The sequence below is a fragment of the Lissotriton helveticus genome, chromosome 3_1 (genome assembly GCF_964261635.1).
Source record: "Lissotriton helveticus chromosome 3_1, aLisHel1.1, whole genome shotgun sequence".
Taxonomy (NCBI): domain Eukaryota; kingdom Metazoa; phylum Chordata; class Amphibia; order Caudata; family Salamandridae; genus Lissotriton; species Lissotriton helveticus.
The window spans coordinates 340,147,441-340,174,259 of NC_136061.1; the positions used below are offsets into that span (position 1 = coordinate 340,147,441).

General features: G+C 52.2%; 1 protein-coding gene across 15 annotated transcripts in view; it reads left to right on the forward strand.

Annotated features, from left to right (window-relative positions):
* The window catches only part of NCOR1 (nuclear receptor corepressor 1), a 1,934,049-nt gene that overhangs the window by 1,609,483 nt on the left and 297,747 nt on the right, over positions 1 to 26,819 (forward strand). For all 15 annotated transcript variants that reach the window (XM_078679968.1, XM_078679976.1, XM_078679969.1 and 12 more), the window contains one exon: positions 5,874 to 6,036. In XM_078679968.1, coding sequence (XP_078536094.1) covers positions 5,874 to 6,036 — 163 coding nt within the window. The remainder of the gene's footprint in view (positions 1 to 5,873; positions 6,037 to 26,819) is intronic.

Sequence of the window (26,819 nt, forward strand, 5' to 3'; positions counted from 1 at the left end):
GAGATGGGTGATAAGGGTGATTGGGAGGGGTCTGTGGACCCTGTGGCACAGGAGTGCCAGTCTCAACAGGACTGGACATATGAGCTTGGGGAGGCCAGTGGAATTGACACTTCACCAGACAGTGGATTTGTCTCCCCTCCCACCGTGGCTACGGAGGAGGGGGCTGCCTACAGTGTAGTGTTGACGCGGGCGGCCAAGGCCTTGGGCCTGACGCTCCCCGTCGCAGCCGTGAGGACTAACCTCCTCACTGAGGTCCTTAAACCGCAGGCAAGCTCGGCTGAGCCTCTGCTGCCGTTTAATGAGGCCTTGTGTAACGTTCTTTTGGGCACTTGGTCCAAGCCCGCTGCATAGGAACGTGGCCAGACGCTACCGCCCGGCCCTGGACGACCCTTGCTTTTTGTCCACCCATCCCACCCCCGAGAGCCTGGTCATCCAGGCCTCCACTTCCCAGACCGCATTCCCGACGGCTCCGCCGGATCGGGAATCCAAGAGGTACAAGCAATTCGGAAAGAAAGTGTTCTCGTCCCTGAGTTTGGGACTGCGGTCAGTCAATACCGCATGCCTCTTGGGCCGCTACACCCACACCCTGTGGGACACTGTCGCGGACGTGCTGCCACAATGTCCGGAGGAGGCCCGGACTAAGCTCGCCCAAGCCCTTGCGCAGGGTCGAGATGCAGCGCGCTATTCCATCCGGTGTGGGCTGGATACCACGGACTCACTGGGCAGAGCGATGGCAACGACGGTGGCGGTTCGACGCCACGCCTGGTTGAGGTCCGCCAACTTTTCGGCCGATGTCCAGGCCACACTTATGGACATGCCGTTTGATGGCCGTCGCCTCTTTGGCGACAAGGCAGGCCATGCGCTTGAGCGTTTTAAGGACTCCAGGGCTACAGCCAAGTCCTTGGGCCTCTCGGCCCCACGCCAGCAAACGGGTGCCTTTCGCTCCTTTCGTGGCCAAGGAAGGGGAGCTCCCACACGTGCTGCTAGCCACGCACCACAGACTGCTACACAGCGCGGTGGCAGCTGTGGAAACCGCTGTGGCGGCGGTCAGGGACAACGGCGAGGTCAGCCCACTCCAGCCATGCCACCGCAATACCTACGCGTGTCGGAGGATCACTTGCAACTTCTGCAAGAGGAAGTTACGGCCCTCGTGGCCAAGGGGGCCATCGAGCGCGTTCCTGGGCCAGAAGTAGGGTGTGGTTGTTACTCCCACTACTTTCTGGTACCCAAGAAGGGCAAAGGGGGCCTACGCCCTATCTTGTACCTACGGAACGTCAAGGAGAAGTTCAAGATGCTGACTTTGGCTCAGGTCTTAGCTGCCCTGGACCCAGGAGACTGGATGGTAGCGTTGGACTTGCAGGACGCCTATTTCTATGTCCCCGTCTTGCCGGCCCACCGGCGTTATCTGCGGTTCACGGTAGGCCACGAGCACTTTCAGTTTACCGTGCTCCCCTTCGGCCTTACCAGCTCCCCACGGGTGTTCACGAAAGTGATGGCGGTGGTCGCAGCTCATCTGCGCAGGTTAGGGGTTTCAGTCTTCCCCTACCTCGACGACTGGTTGTTAAAGGCGGGCTCGCCCCAGACAGTAGTCAGCCACCTCCAGACTACGGCCAATCTCCTGCACCTGCTGGGGTTCTCCATCAATGTGCCGTAGTCACACCTATGTCCCACTCAGAAGCTCCTCTTCATCGGAGCGGTTCTAGACTCGGCGCAGTTTCGGGTTTATCCTCCAGAACAGCGGGTTCGGGATATTCAGGCTCTGATTCCGAATTTTCAGCCTTTATCCCGCGTGTCGGTCAGGTTGACGCTGCAGCTTCTGGGGCTGATGGCCTCCTGCATCCTTCTGGTGCATCATGCCCGGTGGCGGATGCGGGCTCTGCAGTGGGACCTGAAGTTTCAGTGGGCCCAGCATCAGGGCAACTTGTCCGACCATGTCTTGATCTCGGAGGGCGCTGCAAGACAGTTGCAGTGGTGGCTCACGGACCGCGATTGGGTCAGCAGCAGATCCCTCTCTCTTCCCCAACCGGAGCACGTAGTTGTGACGGACGCATCCCTCCAGGGCTGGGGGGGCCATATGGGAGAGGCGGAGATCAGAGGCCTCTGGTCTCCGGCAGAGTCCCAGCTCCACATCAACCTTCTGGAGCTGCGGGCGATCCGACTTGCACTGAAGGCATTCCTCCCCTTTGTCAGGGGGAGTGTAGTGCAGGTGTTCACGGACACCACCACCGCCATGTGGTACTGCAACAAACAGGGCGGGGTGGGGTCGTGGACCCTATGCCAGGAGGCTCTGCGCCTCTGGCATTGGCTGGAACATCAGGGCGTGACCCTGGTTGTTCAACACCTGGCAGGTTCTCTGAACGCCAGGGCGGACGAACTCAGCCATCGGTGCATGATGGATCACGAATGGCGTCTGAACTCGGACATGGCGCAAGGACTCTTTCAGCAGTGGGGAGAGCCTTTGTTAGATCTATTCGCCACAGAAGAGAACGCGCAATGTCATCAGTTCTGCGCATTGGAATTTCCATGGCGGCACTCGCTCGGCAACGCTTTTCGTCGCGAGTGGAGTTGTGGTCTATTGTACGCCTTTCCGCTTACACCACTTCTGCCCAGTGTGCTGAAGAAGATCAGGCGCGACCGGGCCCAGGTTATCCTTGTGGCTCCGGGCTGGGCACGAAGATATTGGTATCCAGAGCTACTCAGCATGCCTATCGATCCTCGATTCGTCTGCCTCTTCAGGAGGACCTTCTGTCGCAGCAGCAGGGGACGGTCCTCCACCCGAACCTGTCCATTCTCCACCTACAAGCTTGGAGATTGAGCGGCGACAGTTGAGGCCATTTGACTTGCCTCCTGAAGTCTGTAATGTCATTCTGGCAGCCAGGCGTCCCTTCACAAAGTCGGTATACGCCTGCAGGTGGAACAGATTTGTGGCATGGTGCACAGCAAAGGCTGTGGATCCACTCGCTGTCCCCCTTTCAGAGGTTCTCCTCTTCCTTCTTTCTCTTGCCCAGCAGAGCTCTGCTCTGGGCACTATCAAGTGCTACCTTTCAGCCCTTTCCGCCTTTTTAAGGCTACCTGATCAGCCATCTTTGTTCAAGTCCCCAATTGTAAATAGGTTTTTGAAGGGCATCACACACATGTTTCCTCCTGTTCCTTTCGTGATATCCAGTGGGACTTGAACCTTGTACTTACTTATCTAATGTGTGCTCCCTTTGAGCCGCTCCATAACTGTCCTCTCCGTCTTCTTACTTTGAAGACCGCTTTCCTAGTTGCCATCAGCTCTGCCAGGAGAGTGAGTGAGCTCCAGGCTCTTTCTTCCACACCTTCTTTCCTCTCTGTCCATCTGGACAAGATTGTGTTGCGGACGAGACCCTCTTTCCTGCCCAAGGTTCTCACGGCCTTCCACATCGGGCAGTTCATCACCTTGCCCACCTTCTTTCCGCCTTCGCATCCCTCGAAAGAGGAAGTGAGGCTCCACCGTCTGGACCCAAAACGTGCGCTCTCTTACTATCTGGATCGCACACGCCAGTTCCGGGTGGATGACCAACTCTTTGTTGGTTACGTGGGCGCTAAGAAGGGACGGGCGGTGCACAAGCAGACCATCTCTCGGTGGATCATCTTGTGCATCCAGGCGTGTTACTCCTTGGCTAAGAAGGAACCTCCTGTTGGGCTCAGGGCTCATTCCACTCGGGCCACGGTGACTACGACTGCCCTGGGCCGAGGAGTACCCTTGCAGGACATTTTTTCAGGCAGCTACGTGGGCCTCGCTGCACACGTTTGCAAGACATTACTGCCTGGACAGCCAAGTCCGGAGGGATGGCTTCTTTGGCCGTTCCGTCCTCCAGGACTTTCTGGTGTGATTATTGGTTCGCAGACCCACCACCGGGGTTGGTATTGCTGGGGTATCTATTCTAAGGTAAGGAATCTATCACTAACGTGTCTCTTTCAGATGCACAAGTTACTACTTGTGTAATGATATATCTGTAAGAGACATTAGTTAGTGATAGATTCCTTACCGACCCACCCATCCTCTCCATTCTGCGCACCGATATCTAGGGTTAAGGTCATCCCCTTTCAGGGCCCTAGTTTCATGGCATCAGTGTTGGTTCTATCATGGCTCTGCGTATCTGGCGCGGAAAAGCTGTGTATCACAACTGACGTCAGCGCGCGAGGGCGGCGTCTAAGTACTCCAGCGACGTCATTCCGGCGCTAACGACGGACGCGGAGCAGCGTACGACGCCTGCCGGCGCGCAGGGGTATTGCTACGCAAAATTTTCCGGTTCCAGTCTGACGCCTGGGTATATTCTAAGGTAAGGAATCTATCACTAACTAATGTCTCTTACAGATATATTGTTACACAAGTAGTAACTTGTGCTTCAGGGTTGCCCCTAAATACAAAATTGTGGGTAGTTTCAGGTAAGTACAGGTTGGGACCAATGGGTCCCTTCCTTGGGGTGGGGTACACCACCTATTATGCCACCCTCCAGTGGGAGTGGGGCATAAGCCTCTCTTTGGTTGGCTGGATCCCCCATCTTCAAATTGGCCAACTGAGAGTTGTGCTTTGCCTCGCCTCCTCGTACATGAGGAGTGGGGTTGGCAAAGGTGGGCACACCTCTTCTCCTATCTTGGTTTTCCTGCCGGTTCTCCCGACCAAAGTGGGGGACAGAATCGGTGGTGGCCACTTGCTGGGAGCAGCAAATGACAAGGTCAGCTCACAAAGGCGGCAAGCCTTTGAAGCTTCCCCTTCGCGGACCCTGCCCATCCTGGGGGAGGAGGCTTAGCTCCTCTGTCCAGGATGTTCTTTGTTTCAGGACCCCCAAGAGCGGTAGTCTCTCAACCCAGGGGTCCAGAAACATGTCTGGGGGTAGCAGTTGGTGAGCAGACAGTCAGCCAGGACACTAGAGTTAGGTTGTTTTTCCGGGGGCATCTTTAAGATGCCCTCTGAGTGTATTTGGCATTGAATCCCACACTGGCATCAGTGAGGGTTTCATGTCCTGAGAAGTTTGATAACAAACTTCCCAGATTTCAGTAAAGCCATTATGGCATAATGACAAACTACCAGTCCATATACTCTTTATGGGCTTTTCTGCACTTGCAATGTCTAAGAATAGACTTAGACACTGTAGTGGTATAGGGTTCATGCACCTGTACCCTCACCAGTGGTACAATGCACCCAGCTAGAGGGGCGGCTTAAATATGCCACAGGCAGTGGATTGTAGGCATGGCACACAGGAATGTATGTCATGTCGAGTCTTCACTTTGCTCTGCACCAAAACACACGAGAGAGAGAGAGAGAGTGAGTGAGTGTGAGTGAAAAAAAACTAACACAGGGCCTCTAAGGGAGGCACAAGTTCCCTGGTCACAGAGCCCGTGGTACCCATGGTACCTTCTACAAGGGACTTACATGTGGCAAGAGAGTTGCCAATAAGGTTTGTAACTGTACAAACATGGTACCTGGCTGGCCAGAACCCAAGGCACACTTAGTCAAAGAGCATCCACATCAGGCAAAAAGTGGGGGGTAACCATGCAAAAAAGGGGAACTTTCCTACAAGCCTTCTTCCCATCCATCAGTGAACACCTAAAAGTTAGGTTGTTCAGGCTTCCTCCAGTAGGATGAACCCCAGTTGGAGTTATTTTGCCTTTTCTAGAGATAGTCCAACCTGGAGGAGATTCAAGAGGTGAGGAATCTAATGGTAGATAGAACATCCACCAGAAAGATTGTTACTGTTAAGTAACTCATTATTTTCTATATTTGATTCTGTAAGTGATAGTTATGTAGTGACCTTTATTATTTAGCTTCTCAGTAGTTGTGAGTTTGCTTTCCACGTTAATGCACATACTGTTATTAGCTATATTAAAAATATCTTATTTTGCAGGGGCAGAGCTGCCTGCTAGACAAGGGGCACCTGGCTTTGCCCGGTCACCTTCTCCATCAGTGAGAGCCCAGGATGCTATGCAGCAAAGGCCGAGCATTTTCCAGGGAATGAATGGCAAGAGTGTGATCACGCCACTGGACCCTGCAGCGCAGCTTCGCATCATGTAAGTGATTGTCTTTTTAATCTTGCCGAGGCTGTGTTGACTCTTGCATTGAAATTTGTACATATTATCCACTTAACACATTTTTCTCGAGTGCCCTGGGGTACACAAGATGAGAACATAATGAAAGATGAAACAGTATCAAGGCTGGATTTGTCATACTTTCACAGTAACTTTGGCATTTGTTGCATAATGTTAAATGTTAGCACTTTTTGGTGAAAAAGTGGATATTGTATATCAGCACCACAGATATTCTCAAATGTTTATCCTTTTGGTGTTTTGTTTTGTGGATTTCTATAGAAGAACAATATTCTGCCTATATTTGGAATACCTCTGTAATTATTGGATCTGATAGAGGCTACTAGCCGCAGATTCTTTCACATAGAAATATCTCCGGGCGTGAGACTGGATCCGGAAACTTTTTTGCCACAGCATCTCTGCGCGCCGGGGGCGGGGCGACATCACGCGATTCCACCCAGGCGTCGTCCGTGTACGTGACGTCGGCGAGGTCACAAAAGACCCGCCCCGGCGCACTTATGTCCGTTTTTTCCTTTTCCGCGTGGTCCGTGCTACGGGCCTGTTTTCTCCATTCTTTTGGTGGAACAGTGTGCAAATGCCTTCAGGCTTCAAAATGTTTTGTGGTTGTCTTATGTCGGCGACGGACCCGCACCTCATTTGTATGTGGTGTTTGGGGGAGGAACACGGCACTACCAACTGCGAAGCCTGTCCACAGTTGGAGCCAAAGTCTTGGCGGGAGCGCCGCATGACACATCTTTCGGCGCATCTCTCCAGGTCGATGCCCTCCCCTCCGTCTGCCTCGGCGGAAAGCTTCTGGTTCGGCTGTGGTCGTTGTCCTCGCCCTTCTCCGATGTCCATGAGCGTCGCTCCCCGGTGGGTAACTGTTTGTTTGCCCCCGGGGTCTAGGTTCTGGCTTACCGGGGATGTGAACTCTCCGCAGGTCATGCGGCCCCGCGTGTCGTCCTATCCACCGCTCCCTGGTGTGGGGGCATGGAGAGTCCAAATGGAGACAAACGCAGCTGCTTTGCAGGCCTCGCTGGCGTCTTCCCCTTCTGGGGCGTCGACCGACCCCCTCACCTTGCGCAGGGTCGTCTGCGGCACCGCCGGTGGCTCCGCACCCGGCGCCGACTGGTTCGGATATAGGCTTGGAGGGTGTGGCTCTGTTGTGGTGCGGCTCCACTGGGGCCCCTCCTTCAGGCCAAAGCGTTAGATTGCAAACAAGTAATAAGTTGTCTTGAATCAGTTGAAAGAAAGGGTATCTTTAATGTTCAAGAGAACCAGCCGACACGTGTTTAGTCGCGTCTGGGACAATCTTCCCACGACTCCTCAGGGCTGGGGGGGGATACAAAGGGAAGTGATGGGGTACATTGTAGGAGAGTAGGATATGCAATTATATGGTCACCCCAGATTTTTTGCTTTTTTGTATCACTGGTTCACGACTTTCCCTGGCTGTGGGCCTGCTAATCCGACCCACAGCCTAGCTGTTCTCTCTCTAAATTGACACACATGTACTTTAGGTGCATTTACCAATTGGTATTGGGTCACTCTTATAAGTCCTTGTACAGTGTACCATAGGTACCCAGGGCATAAGTGCACCCAAGGCCTACCAGGGGCTGCAGCATGTATTATGCCACTCCTGGCTGGCCATCTAAACAGACACAACTGGCTGGTAACACAGCTGGGGCAAGGTGGTGTAATCACCCTTTGCTTTAGATATAGTATACCTATATCTAACCCTAAAATGGACACATATATTCCTATCAGTCACTCCTGTGGTAGGCCTTATCAATCCTGAAGGCAGAGTGCTTGGAATTGTGTGAGATGGTGCTCTAGCACGAGCTGGGCCTGTCGGCAGCTTTCGGAAGTCCTTTAGCTGTTTCCATGATAACGCTATACCATATACTCTTAAGTGCATTATAATCCTCGCGGTTATTGCTAACTTTGGTATAGCATTATCAAAACATGTCGAGTAAGGTGTCATACGATTTGGAATACTACCTCCTCGCCAGTTCTGGCGACGGGGGTAGCATTCCACCCTTTTAGAGGGACACAACATGTATGTAACTGTGAACCCCGGTTAAAATTAAACAGAGCCTCAGCATCACAAAATGGATGCTGCCACCACAGACACAAGTCTGACCTCCTGCTGCTGGGAGTCCTTCCAGCGAGGGAGGCCTGAACAAAGGGTTTCCTGCCTTGGGAGGTGCTAGCACCACCCCAGACAGGATTTTGTGTATTGAGGTAGGGAGGGCAGAAAGGAATGAGACATGCCTGGGGCACACAAGGTGTCCCTGTGCATACCCCGGTTCAAACCAGTTGCTGGGGCACTCCAGCCCCAGCTCTGGCGCGAAACCGGACAAAGGATAAGGGGTGTAGCCACCCCCCTTCCTGGTCCCACCCAGGGGAGGGACCTAGTCAGTAGTGCAGCCCCCTTTAGCAGAATAAAGGTAGGAGCTGGTCCCATTCCAAATTAGATTATCCTGAACAACTTTACAAGAAGAAACTCTGGACTTCTACGTTCTGCTCCACAGAAGTCTGAAGAATCTCCCTTGTGGCCAAGGAGTGACCACCCTGCAACTGCAGGCACCATCAAGCGTCCTAGTGGTTCACTTTGTCGTCCTTCCTGCCGGAACCAGCCTTCAGAGCCCGACGAGATCCGGACTTCCAGACCTCTCCGACCTCTACCTACATCTGCAGCACAGCTGAGATCCGTGGGTGCGACGAGACACGTGCCGGCTGGCTAGTGGCCTCCTAGACGACGATCCACGAAATCCAAACTGCTGGTCTGGTTGTTCCAGACTGGCCCTTGCTCCCTTCCAAAAGAGGAGCACCTCGGACCCTCCTGGTCCGCACCAGACGCCATTTCCACTCACCACGTGGGTTGCCTTTGCCAAGGCCTGTTGACTCCGAATCCGGATCCGACACCGCCGACAGCGAGAGCCTGCGTGGGACAGCTCATGCCTCCATCCTGGTCGTCGAAGACACCTCCTGGTCCACGTGGCTGCAGAGACAAGCGTCCACTCTTCACCTGATCGCAACAACAGCATCTGGTTCCTTCCTGGTTCCACTCCGGTCACTGGCTAGTGACTTTGAACACTGTCCCCTCTGCTTTCAGGTCCTCTTCTTCCTCGATCCACCCTTGGATCGCTGCGGACATCTTCCTCCTGGTCGCCTGCAGCATCTTTCTTCAAGGCTCCATAGACTTCGACGTGGAAACCCGACACACTTTCACACCTATGCACCCGCAGCCCGTGGGTGAGGTAACAAGAGCATTTCGGTGCTCAAGGGTAGATTGACTCTCCTAGTGTCCAGGTATCCTGTCGTTTTAGTCGTAACTAGTCGGAACTGTCTATTACTTACCTTTTCGTAATTTGTTCTGCCCATTCACTTTATTCCGCATCTCGCGTGTGAGTTCACACTCTGCACACGCATCCCGTGGGCCTCCTGCTACTTACCTAAGGTTAGGGTAGTGTAGTCCCGGCGATCCTACCGCCTCTGGGCATCTTCATTCCTTCTATCGAACTCCTTATACCATTTACTTAGTATATGGTTTGTCGTGCCCCTAGGGCACCATTGTAATTTGTGCGATTCACTGTATTTTTCTGAAGAGTATTGTTATGTGCTTAGCCCTCTGATCTCATAAAGAGTTCAGAGGTGTTTGTTAGTAATACATATATTGTTTATTTTCATAACAACCTGTGTGGTGTCCTTTCATCTGGTATTCAAGGGGTTATATGTGGTAAAACAGCTGGCTTCACATGCCAAAAGAGTTTAGCCTAAGACTGCTCTGTCCATGCTACCATTAGGGTAGCTGGTCTATAAGGTTGACTTACAACCAATCACCATAAGGGTTGTTTGGACTGATACAAGGTGATCACTAGAACTAGTGAGCATCATATATCAGGCCAACTTCTCACATACATGACAACAACATACAAAACCTAATGGTCTGCGACAATTTGCTGAACATTGGACCAAACGCCAAAGGAAACCACTGGATGCATGATTAAAAACATGGCGATGTGAGAGGGGGTGAAATTTTGATGTAGAGGTGGCTGAAACACCTCGGTGGTAAGGAAACAATGTCGATTAAAATTGTATATGTCATGCGTTAGCGTGGGAAGGTGGAAGTAGTGGGGGATAAGTGAAAACATTTGTGCCACGTAAAATACAGTAGGTGGAACAGGCAGTGCGCGGACGTGCACAAGCGAAGAGTGATCTGAAAGGTTAGGGGGAGAGTCGAAATCGAACATGCATGTGTTTAGAAAAACACTGAAGAGCTCTTAAAATAAATCATACCTAAGGCGAAATGTGGGATCATGGGGAGAGTCTATAAAGTAAAGATAAGAACACATGTTTTTCCTATAGTTTACTATCATATCAAAAAATTGCTGGTGAGAAGAAAATAACGGGAGATAATGCAAAATCAATGGATGCTCACCACTCCGACGGTGATACTTCCGACCCGACAGGGCCCTGGACTCTTTGGCTATGTAAAACAATGATTGGAGGTTTTCTAATGATGAAAGAATAAACAGAGCACGTATAGTGAGCAGCTCTGTATGAGTACAGTTTATAAGAGTGATGCATGAGGGTAGTCAGAAGTCCAGAGAAAAATTGCCTGCTCACCTATCAAGTTTAATCTTCGTAGTGCGAGATAAAGTAAGGTGAGCGAATAAAACATAGATCTGAAAGAGACACGTTAGTGATGGATTCCTTACCTTAGAATATCCCCAGGCGTCAGACTGGATCCGTAAAATTTTGCGTAGCAATACCCCTGCGCGCCGGCAGTCGTCCGTCGTCGGCGTCGTTAGTGGCAGAATGACGTCGTCGGAGTACTTAGACGCCGCTCATGCGCGCTGATGTCAGTTCTTCTTTTTTCCGCGTCAGCTAGCGCAGATCCGGAGAAGCTCTACCCCTTAGTCGTTTTTTGACTAAACTTTTTTGATCTTTTGATCATTGCTCTTTTCGAGTCTTCGACTCCGACGGTGCCGGTAGGGATGCCCGGGTTTAAACCCTGTTCCAAGTGCGACCGACTGATGTCGGTTACCGACCCCCATCGCCGGTGCCTGAAGTGTTTAGGCCTCGACCACGACGACCGCACCTGCTCCGACTGCCGGGCCCTGACGTCGAAGGCTAGGCGGGAGCGGTCCCGCAAGCGGCTCGAGCCCCGGCAGTCGGCCCCGTGCCACTCAAGGTCCCGGTCCCACAGGAGGTCGAGGGACCGGTCGCGGGGTCGGAGTCCTTGCAGCTCCGGGAGTGGACATCGGTTGTCGGGATCCAAGTCCTCAGGTAAGAGGCATGAGAGGTCGGAGAGGCATCATCGTTCCTCCGAACCACCCTGATGCAAGCACGATGCGGCCGGGGGTTCGGGTGATACCACCCGCGCTGCTCCGACTGAGTCGCAGGCGTCGCCGCCTGCCCCACACCTTCGTGTCACTGGGCATGACGCGACGCCGGAGGAGGTCGAGCGGTACCTCATGGCCATGAGGTCCCTCCCTTCTCAGCCGGGTCCCGTGGCACCTCCGGGCCCAACGGCCCCGGCTGAAGGCCCTAGCAGTCCCGGCGCCGCAGGACCTCACCAGATCCGGGTCGTCGCCGGTCGACCTCACGACCTCACCGGCACCGGCCCCGCGGGTGTCGCCCCCTGTGGACGCCGTCCCCAATGTTCCCTTTGGTCCTGTAGTGTAGTTCCTATTATCCCAATAGGCTCTGCGCATTGGAATAATATCTTCAATAGTATAGACCTAGGGCAGAGGTTAACTAGGTCTTCTACCGACGATATTAGACTTAAAGTTTTGTGTTTGCCAGCTAGCTCAGAGTTCACTAGAAACTTTCTCGAATAGGCAAGGAGGAGTTTAACCTCCCTGGATAGACAAGAAGGGATTTAGTTTCTAACAACCATAGAACATCACAACTTTGCTCTCCCCTAATCAAGAGTGTATCTCTAGAGTCGTGTGAAAACAAAAGACAACTTATTTTACTCAGTCAGTTCAGTGCATTCTTAGTTTCACCAGATTGTAGAGAAAAGGAAGAGACGGGCGTGTTCAATAAAAATATGTTATTTATTGATCAGTCTCCTTTCTCATACAAGAGAAATGAATCGCTATTATTGTAATACTGATAGTTAAGTAAAGTGCATACAGTAAAGACAGAATTTTAAAATAATACTGTAAAAGCATTGATATGGTTTCTGAGCCATATGATACTTTAAAATGGATAAAATAGATACATACATATATACATTTGACTAATCGTACTCAACTGGTGCTTCTAACCACGCCTACCCCAGTGTACCTGACCTAAGCCTAATACGTGGGCGGGAGTAGATAAGTAGCAGTTTAAGTTAAGTTTGTTTTGCCAAGGGACTGACTCAAGAATTCTCTGCAAGGGGTTATTCAGTTCTGTACCTGAGATCTAGAATGATGGAGGGCTGGTATCTCTTATCCCAGGTCTTGATATTCCAGCTGCCTGCGAGGGCTGCTTGGAAGCGCCGGAGCTGGATTTCTCAGCAGGATAAAGGCAGCGTCTCGTTCTCAGCGCATCAGGAAGGCGGGGCAGCGCCTGTGGGCTTCGCTCTCTGCTGGGCTCCTCGGCACGTCTCGCTGCTCCAATCTCGTCACCACCGCATGTGTTTGCTTAAGGCAATGTCGGTAATATTTATACCTGAAAGGTGCCGAGATTGACGTAAGGATGGACATATATACGTCAATAAGGATGTCATATGAACGGGCTCGTTCGCACATTCTTTTGCTGAAGTTCTCGGTGAAATCAAAACAATGGCTATGGGAATTTCCCTGGTCGCTGTAGGTTTGATTTGTTTTGAGAACTCCGTATGCCTTATCAGGGGCTGGAGGAATATCGCTTGTCTAATTAGATTGCATGCGTTATGACCTAATCAGATAACGCGCTTCTGTGCCGTGGTGTGGCTTAATCAGATAACGGTTTTTGCACCGTTGGATGGCTGCTAGTTAATTATTAACCAAACCAGGGTCAGGAATAGGGGAATCGATACAGTACCTATAGAAATACATCACAGTCCGACTCTGGAGCCTGGAGCGGCACCGCTGGGCGCCGCTTCCTACGGCCTTTGGAGATTTTTATTTCCATGATGAGACCCCGTCTGTTGACCCTGTTCTACAGGAGATGGGTGACGAGGGTGATTGGGAGGGGTCTGAGGACCCTCTGGCACAGGAGTGCCAGTCTCAAGAGGACTGGACATATGAGCTTGGGGAGGCCAGTGGTATTGACACTTCGCCAGACACTGGATTTGTCTCCCCTCCCACCGTGGCTACAAAGGAGGGGGCTGCTTACAGTGTAGTGTTGACGAGGGCGGCCAAGGCCTTAAACCTTGAGCTCCCTGTCGCGGCCGTGAGGACTAATCTCCTCACTGAGGTCCTTAAACCGCAGGCAAGCTCCAGTGAGCCTCTGCTGCCTTTTAATGAGGCCTTGTGTGAGCTTCTGGTGGGCACTTGGTCCAAGCCCGCCACAGGTCCGCCTGTGAATAGGAACGTGGCCAGACGCTACCGCCCAGCTCCGGGCGACTCTTGCTTTTTGTCCACCCATCCCACCCCCGAGAGTCTGGTCATCCAGGCCTCTACTTCCCAGACCGCATTCTCGACGGCCCCGCCCGATCGGGAATCCAAGAGGTACGAATAGTTCAGGAACAAGGTGTTCTCGTCCCTGAGTTTGGGACAGCGGTCTGTCAATACCGCATGCCTCTTGGGCCGCTACACCCACACCCTGTGGGACACGGTCGCGGACGTGCTGCCACAATGTCCGGAGGAGGTCCGGGCTAAACTCGCCCAAGCCCTTGCGGAGGGTCGAGATGCAGCGCGATATTCCATCCGGTGGGGGCTGGATACAACAGACTCACTGGGCAGGGCGATGGCAACGACAGTGGCGGTTCGACGCCACGCCTGGTTGAGGACCGCCAACTTTTCGGCCGATGTCCACTCCACTCTTCTGGACAAGCCGTTCGGTGGCCGTCTCCTCTTTGGCGACAAGGCAGACCATGCGCTTCAGCGTTTTAAGGACTCCAGGGCTATGGCCAAGTCCTTGGGCCTCTCGGCCACATGCCAGCAATCGGGTGCCTTTCGCGGCCACGGAAGGGGCGTCCCCACACGAGCTGCCAGCCACGCACCGCAGAATGTTCAACAGCGCAATGGCGGCTGTGGAAACCGCCGTAGCGGCGGTCGGGGAAAACAGCGAGGCCAGTCCACACCTCCCTCCGCAGCACCTGCCTCAAAACCTTCCTAGTCCGTGTGTTCAGGCCCATGTGACGCAAGTGGGTGGCGGGGTTCGCCATCACCTCCTCCACTGGCGCAGTGTCACGTCGGACAGGTGGGTGCTGCAAATCGTCCGAAGGGGCTACTCCCTCCCCTTCAAGCTGTCCCCTCCAGCCATGCCACCGCAATTCCACCGCGTGTCGGGGGATCACTTGCAACTTCTGCAAGAGGAAGTCACGGCACTCTTGGCCAAGGGGGACATCGAGCGCGTTCCTGGTCCAGAAGTAGGGTGTGGTTGTTACTCCCACTACTTTGTGGTACCCAAGAAGGGCAAAGGGGGCCTACGCCCTATCTTTGACCTACTGAACGTCATCGGCTACCTCCGGAAGGAGAAGTTCAAGATGCTGATTTTGGCTCAGGTCTTGCAGGGCGCTTACTTTCATATCCCCTTCCTGCCGGCCCACCGGCGTTACCTGCGGTTCGGGGTAGGCCACGAACACTTTCAGTTTACCGTGCTCCCCTTTGGCCTTACCAGCGCCCCACGGGTGTTCACGAAGGTGATGCCGGTGGTCGCAGCTCATCTGCGCAGGTTAGGGGTGCCAGTCTTCCCCTACCTCGACGACTGGTTGTTGAAGGCGGGCTCGCCCCAGACAGTCGTCAGCCACCTCCAGACTACGGCCGACCTCCTGCACTTGCTGGGGTTCTCCATCAATGTGCCGAAGTCGCACCTGTGTCCCTCTCAGAAGCTTCTCTTCATCAGAGCGGTTCTAGACTCTGCACAATTTCGGGTTTATCCTCCCGAACAGCGGGTTCGGGATATTCAGGCTCTGATTCCGATCTTTCAGCCTTTATCCCGAGTCTCGGTCAGGTTGACGCTGAGGCTTCTGGGGCTCATGACCTCCTGCATCCTTCTGGTGCATCACGCCCGGTGGCGGATGCGGGCTCTGCAGTGGGACCTGAAGTTTCAGTGGGCCCAGCATCAGGGCAACCTATCCGACCCGGTCCTGATCTCGGAGGGCACTGCGAGACAGCTGCAGTGGTGGCTCACGGACCGCGATTGGGTCAGCGGCAGATCCCTCTCCCTTCCCCAACCAGAGCACGTAGTTGTGACGGATGCGTCCCTCCAGGGCTGGGGAGGCCACATGGGAGAGGCGGAGATCAGAGGCCTCTGGTCTCCGGCGGAGGCCCGGCTCCACATCAACCTGTTGGAGTTACAGGCGATTCGTCTAGCACTGAAAGCATTCCTCCCCTCTGTCCGGGGGAGTGTAGTGCAGGTGTTCACGGACAACACCACCGCCATGTGGTACTGCAACAAACAGGGCGGGGTGGGGTCGTGGACCCTTTGCCAGGAGGCTCTGCGCCTCTGGCAATGGCTGAAACGCCAGGGCGTGACCCTGGTGGCTCAACACCTGGCAGGTTCTCTGAACGCCAGGGCGGACGAGCTCAGCCGTCGGTGTATGATGGATAACGAATGGCGTCTGAACTCGGACGTAGCGCAAGGCCTCTTTCAGCAATGGTGAGAGCCTTGTTTAGATCTGTTCGCCATCGAAGAGAACGCGCAATGTCATCAGTTCTGCGCGTTGGAATTTCCAAGGCGGCACTCGCTCGGAGACGCTTTTCGTCGCGAGTGGAGCTGCGGTCTACTGTACGCCTTTCCGCCTATACCACTTCTGCCCAGAGTGCTGAAGAAGATCAAGCGCGACCGGGCCCAAGTCATCCTTGTGGCTCCGGACTGGGCTCGAAGGTACTGGTATCCAGAGCTATTCAGTATGTCAGTCGATCCCCCGGTTCGTCTGCCTCTTTAGGATGACCTTCTGTCGCAGCAGCAGGGGACGGTCCTCCACCCGAACCTGTCCAGTCTCCACCTCCATGCTTGGAGATTGAGCGGCGACAGTTGAGGCCATTTGACTTGCCTCCTGAAGTCTGTAACGTCATTCTGGCAGCCAGGCGTCCCTCCACAAAGTCGGTATACGCCTGCAGGTGGAACAGATTTGTGGCATGGTGCACAGCAAAGGCTGTGGATCCTCTTGCTGCCCCTCTTTCTGAGGTTCTTCTCTTCCTTCTTTCTCTTGCCCAGCAGGGCTCTGCTCTGGGCACTATCAAGGGCTACCTTTCTGCCCTTTCACCCTTTCTAAGGCTGCCTGATCAACCTTCTTTGTTCAAGTCCCCTATTGTTAATAGATTTCTTAAGGGCATCACACACACATTCCCTCCTGTTCCGTTTGTGATGCCTCAGTGGGACTTGAACCTGGTTCTTACGTTTCTGATGTGCGCTCCCTTTGAGCCACTTCACAACTGTCCTCTACGCCTTCTTACTTTGAAGACTGCTATCCTGGTTGCCATCACCTCTGCCAGGAGAGTGAGTGAGCTTCAGGCCCTTTCTTGTACTCCACCTTTCCTTTCTGTCCATCCGGACAAAGTGGTGTTGAGTACTAAGCCTTCTTTCCTGCCCAAGGTTGTCACGGCCTTCCACATCGGGCAGTCTATCACCTTGCCAACCTTCTTTCCGCCACCGCATCCCTCTAAAGAGGAAGAGCGGCTCCACCGTCTGGACCCAAAACGTGCGCTCTCATTCTACTTGGATCGCACACGCCAGTTCCGGGTGGATGACCAACTGTTTGTTGGTTACGTGGGCGCTAAGAAGGGGAAAGCGGTGCACAAGAGGACCATCTCCCGGTGGATCATCTTGTGTATCCAGGCATGTTACTCCTTGGCTAAAAAGGAGCCCCCTGTTGGATTGCGGGCTCATTCCACCCGGGCCACGGCAACTACATCTGCCCTGGGCCGGGGTGTGCCCTTACAAGACATCTGTCAGGCAGCTACGTGGGCATCGCTGCACACGTTTGCAAGACACTACTGCCTGGACAGCCAAGTCCGGAGGGATGGCTTCTTTGGCCGTTCCGTCCTCCAGGACCTTCTGGTGTGATTATTGGTTCGCAGACCCACCACCGGGGTTGCTATTGCTGGGGTATCTATTCTAAGGTAAGGAATCTAATACGAACATGTCTCTTTGAGATGCACAAGTTACTACATGTGTAACGATATATCTGTAAGAGACATTAGTTAGTATTAGATTCCTTACCAACCCACCCATCCTCCCCGTTCTGCGAACCGATATCTAGGGTTAGGGTTACCCCCTTCAGGGCCCTAGTTTCAATGGCTCCAGTGTTGGTTTTTAACATGGCTCTGCGTTTCTGGCGCGGAAAAGCTGTGTCTAAGAACTGACGTCAGCACGCGGAGGCGCCGTCTAAGTACTCCGACGACGTCATCACGGCACCGACGACGGACGCGGAGCCGCAGACGACGCCTACCGACGCGCAAGGGTACTGCTACGCAAAACTTTCCGGATCCAGTCTGACACCTGGGGATATTCTAAGGTAAGGAATCTAATACCAACTAATGTCTCTTACAGATATATCGTTACACAAGTAGTAACTTGTGCATCACGAATGGCGTCTGAACTCGGACGTGGCACAAGGTCTCTTTCAGCAGTGCGGAGTGCCTTGGTTAGATCTATTCACCACTGAAGAGAACGCGCAATGGCATCAGTTCTGCGCGTTGGAATTTTCAAGGCGGCACTTGCTCGGCGACGCTTTTCATCGCGAGTGTTGCTGCGGTCTGTGATACGCCTCTCCGCCTATACCACTTCTGCCCAGAGTGTTGAAGTAGATCAGGCGAGACCGGACCCAAGTCATCCTTGTGGCTCCGGACTGGGCATGAAGATACTGGTATCCCGAGCTACTCAGCATGTCAGTCGATCCCCCGATTCGCCTGCCTCTTCAGGAGGACCTTCTGTCGCAGCAGCAGGGGACGGTCCACCACCCGAACTGTCCACCTGTCCAGTCTCCACCTACATGCGTGGAGAATGAGCGGCGGCAGTTGAGGCCATTTGACTTGCCTCTTGAAGTCTGTGATGTGAGTCTGGCTGCCAGGCGCCCCTCCACAAAAACGGTATTCGCCTGCAGGTGGAACAAATTTGTGGCATGGTGCACAGCAAAGGTTGTGGATCCACTCTCTGCCCCCCTTTCCAAGATACTCCTCTTCCTTCTTTCTCTTGCTCAGCAGGGCTCTGCTCTGGGCACTATCAAGGGCTACCTCTCGGCCATTTCAGCCTTCTTGAGGCTTCCTGATCAGCCTTCTCTTTTCAAGTCCCCTGTTGTAAATAGATTCTTGAAAGGCATCACGCACATGTTTCCTCCTGTTCCCTTCGTGATGCCTCAGTGGGACTTGAATCTTGTACTTGCGTATCTGATGTGCGCTCCCTTCGAGCCACTTCATACCTGTCCTCTTCGTCTCCTAACTCTTAAAACTGGATTCCTGGTTGCCATCACCTCTGCCAGGAGAGTGAATGAGCTCCAGGCTCTTCTTTTAAACCTCCTTTCCTCTCTTTCCATCCGGACAATGTTGTTTTGAGGACTCGTCCTTCTTTCCTGCCCAAGGTGGTCACAGCCTTTCATATCGGGCAGTCCTTCACCTTGCCCACCTTCTTTCCGCCTCAGCATCCCTCGAAAGAGGAAGAGAGGCTCAACCGTCTGGACCCAAAACGTGCGCTCTCCTTCCATCTAGATCGCACATGCCAGTTCCGATAGACGACCATCTCTTTGTTGGTTACGTGGGCGCTAAGAAGGGACGGGCGGTGCACAAGTGGACCATCTCTCGGTGGGTCGTCTTGTGCATCAAGGTTTGCTACTCTTTGGCAAAAAAGGAGCCTCCTGTTGGGCTGCGTCTATTCCACTTGGGCCATGGTGGCTACACTGCCCTAGCAGGACATCTGTCAGGCAGGTACGTGGGCCTCACTGCACACGTTCGCTAGGCACTGCCTGGACAGCCAAGTCTGGAGAGATGGCTTTTTCGGCCGTTCCGTTCTCCAGGACTTTCTGGTGTGATCTTGGTTCGCAGACTCACCACCGGGGTTGGTATTGCTGGGGTATCTATTCTAAGGTAAGGAATCTAACTCTAACCTGTTTCTTTCAGATGCACAAGTTACTTACCTTCGGTAATGATATATCTGTAAGAAACAGTAGGTTTGAGGCATGTGGGCTACTGAATTCATATCTGTGCATAGATCGCTGCCTAGTGTTGGGTCCGAATGATTGCACTTTGTTGTCCTGGAAGAGTCTTCGAAGTATCACGAGATAGGTGACTTCCCTAAAAAGGTTGTCGACCCGAAAAAGGTTGTCGAACCGTCGGGCATCGAACCAAAGAAGGGTGTCGACCCAAAAAACATCGAACCGAAGAAGGTTCTCGAACAAAAGAAGGTTGGCCAACCCAAGAAAGCTATCGAACTGAAAGCTCTAGAACCGAAAAAGAGTTATGAGCCACAGAAGGTCAATGATCCAAAGAAGATACTCGACCCGAAGAGAAAGCCCTTCGACATGGAAAAAGTCATCGACTCGAACAAAAACATCGAGTCGAATAAAGTCGTCTGTAGGAGTGTAGGGTCTGCAATCCTATGATCACCCAGATTTTTGCTTTTTGCTTCACAGGTTTACGACTTTCCCTGGCTGTGGGCCTGCTAACCAGACCCACAGCCTAGCTGTTCTCTCTACTCCAAATTGTACCCAGGTACTGAATTGGCACTTGGCCCTCTCCAAGTCCCTGTACCCAGGGCTGAGGTGCACCCAGAAGTCTCCCAGGGGCTGCAGCATGTATTATGCCACCCCTGGGCTGACTAACTAAATCAGACACAACTGGCTGCTTGACAGCTGGGGCAAAGTGGTGTACTCACCCTCTGCTGTAGATATAGTATTCCTATATCTAAACCTAAATGGACACACAGATCTCCTATCAGTCACTCCTATGGCAGGCCTTGACAATCCTGAAGGCAGAGTGCTTGGAATCGTGTGGGATAGTGCTCTGGCATGAGCTGAGCCTGTCTGCGGCTTTCGGGATCCATCCCTTAGCCGTTTCCATGATATCGCATACCATATACTCTTAAGTGCATTATAATCCTCGCGGTTATGTGCCAACTCTGGTATCGCTTTATCAAAACATGTCGAGTAAGGTGTCATACGAATTGGAATACTAACCCCTCGCCAATTCTGGCGACGGGGTTAGCATTCCACCCTTCTAGAGGGACACGAGACATGTATGTAACCTGTAACCCCGGTTAAAGTCAGACAGAGCCTTAGCTCCACAAAATGGATGCTGCCACCGAGACACAAGTCTGCCCTCCTGCTGCTGGGAGTCCTCCCAGCCCAGGAGGCAAGGACAAAGGGTTTCCTGCCAGGGGCGGTGCCAGCACCGTCCCAGACAGGATTTTGTGTATCCTAGGTAGGCAGGGCTTTAGAGGAAGGTGACTGCAAGTGGCACCCCGGTGCTCACTGTGCATAGGCCGGCTTGAACCAGTTCCAGGGGCACTCCAGCCCCTGATCTGGGGAAAGCCCGCCAAAGGAGAGGGGTGTAACCACCCCCCTCCTAGTCCCACCCATAGGGCAGGACTTAGTCGCGTGCCAGCCCCTTTTTGCAGGATAAAGGTAGGAACTGGCCCCCTTCCAAATTAGATCAATCTTTGAATCCTGAACCGACCTTCTACACGAAGAACTCAAGACTCTTCTCAAGATTTCTCCCTTGTGACTAAGGAGTAGTCACCCTGCAGCAGCAGGCACCAACCAAGCATCGCGGTTTGTTGCCAGTCTCTCCTCCGGATCAAGACTGCTCCAGCACGACGAGAACCGGCTTCCCTGGCACCTCTGACCTCAACCTACATCATCAGCCCAGCTGTGATCCGTGGGTGCGACGAGACCTCGAGGGACCGGCCATCTTCAGAACTGCACGACGCTTGTCCAGCACGACCACCGAGTGACCCTCGACTGAGTGCTTTGGGGTAAGAGAAGCCCCGACCCTGAGCAGCTCCAGCACCGAAGTTCAGCCCCCCTGCATCCACGAGATCTGCGTGGGGCCCTTCTGCTCTTTGCTGCTCACCGCGTTGTCCAGGTCGCTTACCCGTTGGCTAGTGGCCCTCTCACGACGACAAACACTGCTGGTCTGGTTGCTCCAGACTGGCCCTTGCTTCCCTCCTTCAGAGAAGCACCCTGGACCCTCCTGGTCCACTCAAGACGCCATTTTAGGTCCACCGCGTGGGCCTTGCATTTGCCAAGACTTGTTGCCCCAATCCTGGGTCCAGCGACGTCAACAGCAGAGACCTTCGTGGGACAGCTCGCATCTCCATCCTGGTCGCCGACAACGCCTCCTGGTCCGAGAGACTGCAGAGCCCAGCAGCGCCCACTCACCTGGCTGAGGTGACTTCGTCCGGTGCCATCCTGGTGCCCACCTAAATCACTGGCTAGTGATTCAGAACTTGGTCACCTCTGCTTACAGATTTTCTTCTTCCCTGATCCAGGCTTGGATCACCACGAACTTCTTCACTGGCCGCCTGCCAGCAACTTCTTTCTTCAGGCTCCTGGATCTTCAACGAGGGTTTCCGACGCAACTTGAACCCTATGCAGCCGCAGCCCCTGGGCTAGGTAAACTGAGTACTCCGGTGCTCCAGCATAGTCCAACACCCTAAGTGTTCGGATCCACCCTTGTTTTCGACCCACCTAGTCGGGTTCGCCCGAGAACAGTAACTTTGCAATTGCTAGTATCCATAGACTTGTTCCCGCATTACGCGTGAGAGTTCCCACTCTGCACACGGCGCCCCTAGGCCTCCTGCTTCTAATCCAAGGGTTCAGCATTGTAGGCCTAGCGTTTCTACAGTCTAGAAAAGTATTACTTACCTGCTAGTAACTTCGCATTCCACTTCTTGTGTATATGGTTTTTCGTGCCCCTCGGGCATTTGTGTAAAGTGTGCGACTTTCAGTAATTCTTTAAGAGTTTTGTTGTGTGCTTAGCTCCCTGTCTCATAAAGAGCCAGGGTAGTCCTGTTATAAATAAATATACTTTATTTTTGATAACAACTTGTGTGGTGTCCTTTCACTTGGTGTTCAAGGGGTAATGTGATGGTAAAACAGCTGGCTTAACACGCCCTCTAGAGTCTTAGCCTTAGACTGCTCGTATCCATGCTACTAGGATAGCTGGTCTATAAGGTTGACTTACAACCAATCATCAATAAGGGTTGTTTGGACTGATACAGAGTGCTCACTAGAATAGTGAACATTATATATCAGGCCAACTTCTCACATCGTCAAGCACAAAAAACAAGACAAACGTATCGAACCAAAGACTCTGGTTGATCCGAAACAGGTTGTCGATCCAAAACAGGTTGTCGATCCAAAGAAGGTCGCCGAACCAAAAAAGACTGTTAAAAACTTCGACAAGGACAAAGTCGTCGAACCGAAAAAGGCCTACGACCCTAAGGCAACAGTCGAACCAGACACAGCGCCTCGACCTAAGGCTCTCGAGCCAAAAAGTCACGGACTAGTCACCAAGCCAAAAACATCGGCACCAAGGCCACGGACAGTTGAGGAAGAACTCTTCCATCCTGATCCAGTGTGTGAGGAACAATCTAAACTGTACATAAACCCTGAAACAGGAAAGGTTACAGTTTATCATCACAAAAAGAGACCATTGGACACGGACACTCCTTCCCCTGTTCCTCCAAAGAAGAAAGACTTCGGGGCATCTCCCTCCAGACCTTTCACTCCTCCTCCTCTCTATCCTAATATGCCTTTTGTGCCTTACTCTCCTACACATTCACAGTATGATGAGGAAGAGAACATGGGGGTAGATCCTCATAACAATTTTGTTGAGCCACAGGATCCAGATGCACAAGATCCTGATACACAAAATAACCCATGGGATGACCAAAACGATCCATATGATCCACAGCCCATCCCAGACGCCTCCACATACCCTACAAAACCGTTGCCTACTGACGACACTATTCTTTTCAATCAACTGCTAGATAGGGCAGCAAAATATCACAATGTGGACATGCACACTGACCCCATAGAAGAGGACTTTTTATTTGACACCTTTCCTACTTCTGAGAAAAATGTCAGGACACTACCTATGTTAAAAGGGGTACTCAAACATGCGCCAGACATATTCAAAGATCCAGCCAGAGCGCGTGTACTCAATCCCAGAGTAGAGAAGAAATATAAGGCGGCCCCTTCCGACCCCGCCTATATCAAAACACAATTGCCTTTAGTCTTACTAGTAGTGGCAAACGCCCGAAAGAGAGCCAACTCACAAACAGGAGATGCTCCCCCTCCTGACAAGGAGTCTAAGATTCTAGAAGCTTCGGGCAAAAGGGTGGCCTCACAAGCTGCACATTCATGGAGGATTGCAAACACACAGGCTTTATTAGCACGCTATGATAGAGCGCCTAACGATGAACTTGAAGGTCTGCTGCAACACTTACCAGAACCTTTTAAATCTAAAGCCAACTACCTCATTCAGGAAGGCAAATTTATAACTAATGCTTCCATTAAATGTGCGCTTGACGCAGCTGATACAGCAGCAAGATCCATTAACTCTAGTGTATTACCACGCAGGCATGCGTGGTTACGCATCGCTAGTTTTAAGAATGAGGTGCAATCCACAATCCTCACCCAACCAGTTAACCCAGATTTCCTGTTTGGTCCAGCAGTAGACTCAATCTTAGACAAAATGAAAAAAGATACTGAAACTGCTAAGTCTATGGGCGCACTTCAGTTTCAACAACACAGAGGTTCCTTTCGTCGCTCCTCCTACAGAGGCTCTGCAAGAGGCAACACATCACACGCTTCCTCTACATTCAAAAGTAACACCCAGAGTACCTTTAATAAAGGCTCCAATAGAGGGGGTTATAGGGGAAAAAATAACAAGGGCAGGGGATGTGGAGGCAATAACACCAGAGCCTCCACTGCCACCAAACAGTGACTTTATCACACTGCCTCCGGACCACCCAACACCGGTCGAGGCAGAATAAAACAATGCCTACCAGTCTGGAATGCCATTACCACAGACAGGTGGGTGAGACAAATTATCCAGTATGGTTACTGCCTGGAACTCCCTTCTACTCCACCCAACATACCACCCAAACATCGTCCTATGTCCAAAGAACACATCACACTGTTACAACAATAGGTTGCGTCCATGCTAGAAAAAGGAGCCATAGAGCCAGTCCCTTTTCAACACCAGGGAACAGGCGTATACTCTCTATACTTCCTAATTCCCAAGAAGGATGGGTCCCTCAGACCCATTCTAGACCTCAGACCGCTAAATCAATACATACTCTCAGAGCATTTCCATATGATTACTCTACAGCAAGTACTTCCGTTACTCCAGCAAAACGACTTCCTTGCTACGTTAGACCTCAAAAACGCATACTTTCACATACCTATACATCCAGCTCACAGAAAATACCTCTGGTTCACAATAGAAGGGCAACATTATCAATTCAAAGTTCTCCCTCATTCTCGCCTTCAAATGCGTCCACTGCAAGAATGCCTAGCAAGGCAGTGGAACCAAGCTCAAGTACAATTAAAAGACCTAGTCTTGGTAGATTGTCGCGCTTACAACTCTCTGCAGTGGTGGAACCCACAAACCCTTTCCAAGGGGCGACTGTTCCAGGAGCCAGTCCTACAAGTAGTACTAACAGCGGACGCATCACTGACAGGTTGCGGAGCGCACCTACTTCAATTCACAGTTCAAGGGCTCTGGAAAATCAAACAAAAAACATTGCACATCAACCACTTAGAGTTGCTCGCAGTATTTCTAGTACTGAAAGCTTTTCAGAAGTACTTGTACAACAAGACTGTGTTGATCCAGACGGACAACATGACTGCCATGTATTACATACAAAAGCAGGGAGGGACACACTCTCGACACCTATCTCACCTAGCACAGAGCATATGGAGGTGGGCAATTCCAAAAAACACAGATATGAATTCAGCAGCCCACATGCCTCGAACGGAACATGCCACTTACCAGTCTGCATATGTTCTTGGCATGTAGGGCTGCTGACATTCATATGGCCCACCCTCCACCCCGGTGCCTGTCACAGCTGCAGTACTTTTCTCCATACATTTACATGGACATCTCTTACTTTTCTATACTCCATATTTGCCACAATGGCGAAAAACAATCTGAGGATGGAGAAGATGTCCATGCGCACTGTAGTCCACGGGAGGAGTCACCTATCTCGTGATACTTCGAAGGCTCTTCCAGGACAACAAAGAGCAATCCGGACCCAACACTAGGCACTATGCACAGATATGAATGTCAGCAGCCCTACATGCCAAGAACAGATGCATGCTGGTAAGTAGCATATTCCTTAGTGTTAGATTCCTTACCGCCCCACCCATCCTCCCCATTCTGCGAACTGACATCTAGGGTTAAGATCATCCCTTTCAGGGCCCTAGTTTCATGGCACCAGTGTTGGTCTCTGTCATGGCTCTGCGTACCTGGCGCGGAAAGCTATGTACAAGAACTGACATCAGAGCGCGAGGGCGGCGTCTAAGTACTCCGAGGACGTCATCCCGGCGACCACGATGACTGACTTGGAGCCACAGATGAAGCCTACCGACGCGCAGGGGTACTGCTACGCAAAACTTTCCGGATCCAGTCTGACACCTGGGGATATTTTAAGGTAAGGAATCTAACATTAACTACTGTTTCTTACAGATATATCGTTACCGAAGGTAAGTAACTTGTGCTTCAGGCTCCGAAACCTACTTTTTCACCCTTCCTCTTGCTCTGTGCTCTTGTTTGCACACACGCCAATTCAGGGATACCCAGCATGGCTGCATGGGTTTTCAATTCTAGGTCATTGCCAAGCAGACAGTCAGCTGGTAATTTCTGACCGGCCACCAGCTGTTTCAACCCAGGGTCTGGGTTTTGTGAGCCCCCCTGAACCTAATTCTGTACTCCTCAGTAGTGAGCCCAAATCCCTCAATCAGAGTCTTCTTAATGAGGTCATAGGACCCTGCATAGGCCCAGTGAGAGTCAGAAGCTGGTCTCTGCTGTTACAAAAGAACAGTTCCCACAGGAATGCCCCCCAGAGATGTGTCTTTAACTTTCTCATATCACAAACCCTCTCAAAGGCTGTGAACCACTTGGTGATGTCATCAAATTTAGGGACAATCCATTTGGGGATTTTGGGATCATAAGATTGCTCTTTATCCTTATTATTAGTTTTGCTGCCACCATTGATGGGTGCTAAACCCATCTCTTTCCTTTCCTTTTCTAGAGCCAGGAGTCTGGACTCCAGGTCTGATCTATTGGCCAGCTTTGCTAAAAAGCTGTCCTCTTCATTGGGGCTATTCCCAATGTTTTCCCTGGAACCTGGTCCACCTGTGTGGGGCCTATGATCCCAGAGATTGATTCTTGGAGTTAAGGGTATGTGTGACCTTTCCTCCCTAGGGATGACCGGAGGGGGCGGTGGGATCAATCAATCAATCAGTGAATTTGTAGAGCGCACTACTTACCTGTGAGGGTCTCAAGGCACTGGGGGAAGGGGGGTGCTGCTACTGCTCGAAGAGCCAGGTCGTGGCCAAGGTAGAGGATTATCCTCCTCCTCTACCACCCCTTACCCCTCTGACTGGTCATCACCATGTTCAGAGGGGTGGCCTTGAGCATACTCAGCCAGGAGCTCCTGGAGCCCCTGTTTGGTTG